This window comes from Bombyx mori, chromosome 21, assembly GCF_030269925.1.
Source record: "Bombyx mori chromosome 21, ASM3026992v2".
Taxonomy (NCBI): domain Eukaryota; kingdom Metazoa; phylum Arthropoda; class Insecta; order Lepidoptera; family Bombycidae; genus Bombyx; species Bombyx mori.
The window spans coordinates 12,005,217-12,010,614 of record NC_085127.1 but is presented as its reverse complement, the minus strand read 5'-3'; the positions used below and the strand labels follow the sequence as shown (position 1 = coordinate 12,010,614).

Genomic DNA, 5,398 nt, shown 5'->3' with positions numbered 1-5,398 from the left:
CTTGCGTCACCTCGGGGACATCGGTGCTTTCCTCTTCTCGAGAGTCTGTGGCTGAGGGTGAAGCCATCGCAAGAGGGCCGATACAACCGCTTCTAGCAACTGGGGTTGCATGCTTTGCGCCAGTGGAGGCGCCCAGGCACGCAACTTGCCCCGTACCCAACGGTAGGGGCGCCCCCACGGATCCCGATCTAGGGACCCCAGCAGCTCCTCCCTGGCACGCGACTTAGAGTCACCGATGGCCAGCCACAGAGTCTCCTTAGACGCGCGGTACGCCTCATACAGCGCGTCTTCCTCGACGGAATCCCGTCGACGTCGTCTCCGGTATCGCGTGTACCGGCGGCGAGCTGCGACGCACTCAACGCGCAGCCGCGCGATCTCGTCGGTCCACCAGTACACCTGGCGCCTTGCGGACTGTTGGTGGACACGGGGCATGGACGCGTCGCAGATCTGCGTCATCGCCCCTCGAAACCACAGCGCCACCGCTTCGACGTCGACGGGACCGTTCATTGTCGACTCCCAAATCCAGGACTGGACTAAGGCAGCTTCCTCGAGTAGCTCCTTGTCGATGCGCTTAAGTGCCCAGCGTGGGCCGTCGTTAATCGGGGCTGTTGGCTGGCGGCCGCTCGCGGTCTGGGCAGAGACGTCGAACCGGATATACCGATGGTCCGACAGCGTCTCCACCTCCACGGCGACACGCCAGTCGCGGACTCGGCTGGCGACAGAGGGGCTAGCAAACGAGACGTCCACTATCGAGCCACCCCGCTGCCGCACGCACGTGTATTCCGAACCCCGATTCAGGACGACCAGACCAGTTGTCACCGCCCACTCTTCTAGCACCTCGCCCCGATGGTCAGTGGCCGGAGATCCCCACGCCGATGACTTATGTAGAAGACGGCATCACACTCTTCTCCACCGCCATCAAGAATCGGCACAAACTGAGGAAAGGAATCAACCGAGTGCATCTGACCACGGGGTAGAAGAGAAAGAAGAGGTTATAAATAGCATGATGGCGTCACATCACAGTACTAAGCAAAGCACAGCACTACTAGCCACAGCGATGGTTTTAACGAGGAACGAGCATAACCAAACCGTTGTTCTTCGTGCGCTAGTAGACCAAGGTTCGCAGGCTTCATTTTTAAGCGACAAGGCGGCTCAAATGCTCAATCTTACCAGGCAATCAGCGAGAGGAAGTATCATCGGGGTGGGATCTACTAGGACTAATGTTGATCACGTGGTTCAACTTAAGATTGGCTCCCGCTGGAATCCAAGTTTCGAAATCAATATACAAGCATATGTTATGAGTAAGCAGTTGACCACGAAGATCCCCTCCAAAGCTGTAACTGTCACACATTGGACACATCTAGAAGGACTCAACCTGGCAGATCCAGACTACTTCCAACCAGGTTCTATTAACTTACTTCTTGGTGTTAAAGAGTATGCACAGATTGTGCAACCAACACTTATTAAGGGCCCTCCAGGTTCTCCATGTGCCCAAGAAACCAACCTGGGGTGGATCCTCTTCGGAGAAATCGATACTAACCGTGAAAATGAATCATTTCTGGTCCTTCATCATCAAGTACATATAAATCATATGTTGAAATCCCTCTGGGAAATTGACAATGATAAAAGGAGAATATTAACAAAGGAAGAAAAGCTATGTGAAACAATATATGAAAGCACACATACGAGAAATAGTGAAGGAAGATATCTAGTAAGGCTGCCATTTAATACAAAGAATCCAATTTCTATTGATGGAAATACGAAAGAAATAGCTAGAAAGAGGTTACTTCAGCTAGAAAGAAGATTTAAGAAAGAAACTAAACTGAAAGAAGATTATACAAAGGTCATGCAAGAATACATAAAAGCTAACTACATGGAAGAAATACCTAAAAATGAAATAAATGAGAGAAAATCAGTATACTTACCTCATCACGCCGTGGTACACGCAGACAGAGAAACTTCTAAGACACGCGTAGTATTTGATGCTTCAGCGAAGGGCTCCAACTGCGTTTCTCTAAACGATGAATTGCTTGTAGGTCCGCAACTGCAAGAGGACTTAAGGAACATACTTATGAGATCGAGATTACATCGTGTTTGCTATGCAAGTGATATACAAAAGATGTAGCTGCAAATATTACTTTATGAAGAAGACGCCGATCGATATCAACGCCTTTTGTGGAGAGAGAATGATTCAGACCCGATTAAAGAATATCGTATGCTTCGTGTTACATTTGGTACAGCGGCAGCCCCTCACCTGGCTGTAAGAACGCTTCACCAGGTGGCTGACGATGAGGGTCGAAATCATCCAATGGCTGTTCGAATTATTAAAGAAGATTTTTACATGGACGATCTAATGTCGGGGGAGAGCAGTGCTCCTGAAGCCATAAAGAGAGCACAAGAAGTAGATAATATTCTACAGAAAGGTGGATTTGTTTTATCAAAATGGTCATCCAATTCTGCTGAATTTTTGAAATCTATCGAACCAAACAAACGTACATCTCGAGCACAGTTGGACTTTAAATTGAATGGAAAAGTACAAGCCCTAGGTTTGATATGGAACCTGGGCACGGATCAATTTCAATACAAGGTTAACTTACCAGCAAGGTCAAGCAGTATTACAAAGAGAGGCATACTATCTGATATTCAAAGACTTTTTGACCCACTACGATGGATCGCCCCTAGCTTAATTTTGGCTAAGATACTCATACAAAGGCTATGGCTAGAACCGATTGGCTGGGATGACGAGATTAACCAATCGCTGTTACACGATTGGCTGACAATTAGAGAAGACTTTGAACATGTAAAAGAGATAGGTATCCCAAGATGGCTAAACACAGTAAGCACACAGATGGAAAACATCGAGGTTCATGGTCTTCCATGAAAGCCTATGCCGCGGTGGCTTACATTCGTATGAAGAGGGAAGATGGTTCAGTATTCACCAATCTATTAGCTGCCCGTACTAGAGTGGCACCACTCCGTACCGTCTCTACCACGCCTGGAGTTATGTGGCGCTGTTATTAGCAAGGTTACTTAAGCAAATAGAAAATGCAATGCGTATACCTACTTCTAACATCTATGCATGGACAGACTCATCAATTGTTCTTGCATGGCTATCTGGTGATCCTCATAGATGGAAGATATTCGTGGCGAACCGGGTCGTAGAAATTGTAGAGAATGTAAACACTCATCGATGATTCCATGTAGCTTCGGAAGAGAATCCTGCAGACATCGGGTCGCGAGGCATGCTGCTGGCGGACTTGAAACAGAAAAAGTTGTAGTGGACAGGGCCCAAGTGGTTATGCAAAAAAGAAATAATATACAGTAAGCCAGGAATAACAGAAACAGAATCAGAAATGAAACCAATAAAATTAAATACTTACCACAATGCAGAAGAACTAAAACCTTTAACCGCTCAGTTTGAAGATTTTGATACGTTACCAGAATTACTAAAAACTATTATATACTGTAAAATATTTTTAAGATACAAAAGTAATTTAAGTACGAGCAAGGAAATAACTACAAAAGAATTAGAAGACGCGCTTATCACATGCATTAAGTTAGTACAACAAGAATTCAAAGAAGAAGTAGATCGCCTAAAAGATAAGAAACAAGTTAGAAGAAAAAGTAAATTACGATCGCTAAACCCATACCTGGATGAGAATCATATCCTCAGGGTGGGCGGTCGCGTTAAACATACTAACTTACCTGATGACCGAAAACACCCAATTATTCTTGGAAATAACAACACCCTAGTACACTTACTTGATCGTTGCTGATGCCCACACTACATGGAGGGGTTCAGTTAATGCTATGTTATCTCAGATCAAAATATTGGATCTTAAGGGCAAAATCAATAACAAAGAAGCATGTACATCAATGTTTAATATGCGCCAGAACGAATGCTATTACCAGAACCCAATTAATGGGAGACTTACCGGAGCAGAGAGTAAACCCATCAAGACCATTTATAAACAGTGGGGTTGACTTTGCAGGGCCGTTTCACATCTTGATGTCGCGGTTCAGAGGATGTAAGACAGTTAAGGCCTACGTATGTATCTTCATCTGTATGGCTACTAAGGCGATCCACATTGAACTAGTTAGTGATCAAACTTCAGAAGCCTTCATCGGAGCTTTTGAGCGTTTTGTGTCCAGAAGAGGCAAATGCTGTCACCTCTGAAGTGACCAAGGTCGAAATTTTATAGGAGCTGATAAGGAACTGCAAGATGCCTGGAACGAGGCTCAATTACAGTTCCCCGGAAACATAGCAGAAAAGCTTGCTACAGAAGGTACCCAATGGCATTTTATTCCAGCCTACAGTCCTACGTTTGGCGGATTATGGGAAGCGGGAGTTAAGTCTATAAAATTTCATTTAAAAAGGATCCTTAAAACTCACCTTACATTTGAAGAAATGAGCACCATTCTCTGCCAAGTGGAAGCTTGTTTAAATTCGAGACCGTTATGTCCGCTGGATGACACAGATATAGAAAATTTAAACCCATTGACACCGGGGCATTTCCAAATTGGAGAAGCTCCTATCATCGTACCATCGCCTGACATGAAGGAGGTTCGGGTACATCATTTATCTAGATGGCAACATACACAAAAACTGGTTAATGATTTTTGGCGGCGATGGCAGGACGAGTACTTATCCAGACTGCAGCAGCGTCCTAAGTGGCTAAGAAGAGAGGAAGAATTTAAAATTGGAGATATAGTCTTGATAAAAACTGATTACTTGCCGCCTGGAAAATGGTCTTTGGGAAGAATAGTCGAGAAGCACCCTGATAATCTCACGAGAGTTTACAGTGTGAAAAGTGGCAATGCTGTGACAAAAAGATCAATAACAAAATTATGTCGTTTGCCGGTGGATTCCACTCGGTGAAATGTCATCTTGTAATTTTGTCAAGATTCTCTACCAATGTCAATATGTAGCAATATTATTATTAAATTAATACCAAGTCTCAAGTTAAGCATATTGTATTATGATGTCTAGTATTTAAGCAATCTTTGTTTCGTTTTGTAGAATATTGTTTTAAAGTCACCTTGACGTTGTAATTAGTGCAATAGATTTAGAAAGAACTTAGTAGTCCTTTGGTGGGCGGTATGTTGTTACTAACCTTATACTCTTTGCTAATTACGATATTTTTACTTGTCAAAAGTGAAGTCAGTCGCACAATAAATGTCGTTGCAACCACACACAGTTTTTCTTTACGGATAGTACGCAAACCAAATTGAACCTTAATTACATCATACATATTGGTCTATGGGCTCCAGTAACCACTTAACACCAGGTGGGCTGTGAGCTCGTCCACCCATCTTAGCAATTAAAAAAAACATCAAATATCCACTTAATATTAAATGTTGTAGTTTTTATATGACCGTATGTAGCTTCATCGTAAGT

General features: G+C 44.0%; 1 protein-coding gene across 1 annotated transcript; it reads left to right on the top strand.

The window, feature by feature from the left end:
* Nucleotides 1-1,156: 1,156 nt before the first annotated feature.
* On the top strand, nucleotides 1,157-2,125 carry LOC119630102 (uncharacterized). The gene has a single exon (XM_038018421.1). The coding sequence runs from the start codon at nucleotides 1,157-1,159 to the stop codon at nucleotides 2,123-2,125; it is 969 nt and encodes a 322-aa protein (XP_037874349.1).
* Nucleotides 2,126-5,398: the final 3,273 nt, after the last annotated feature.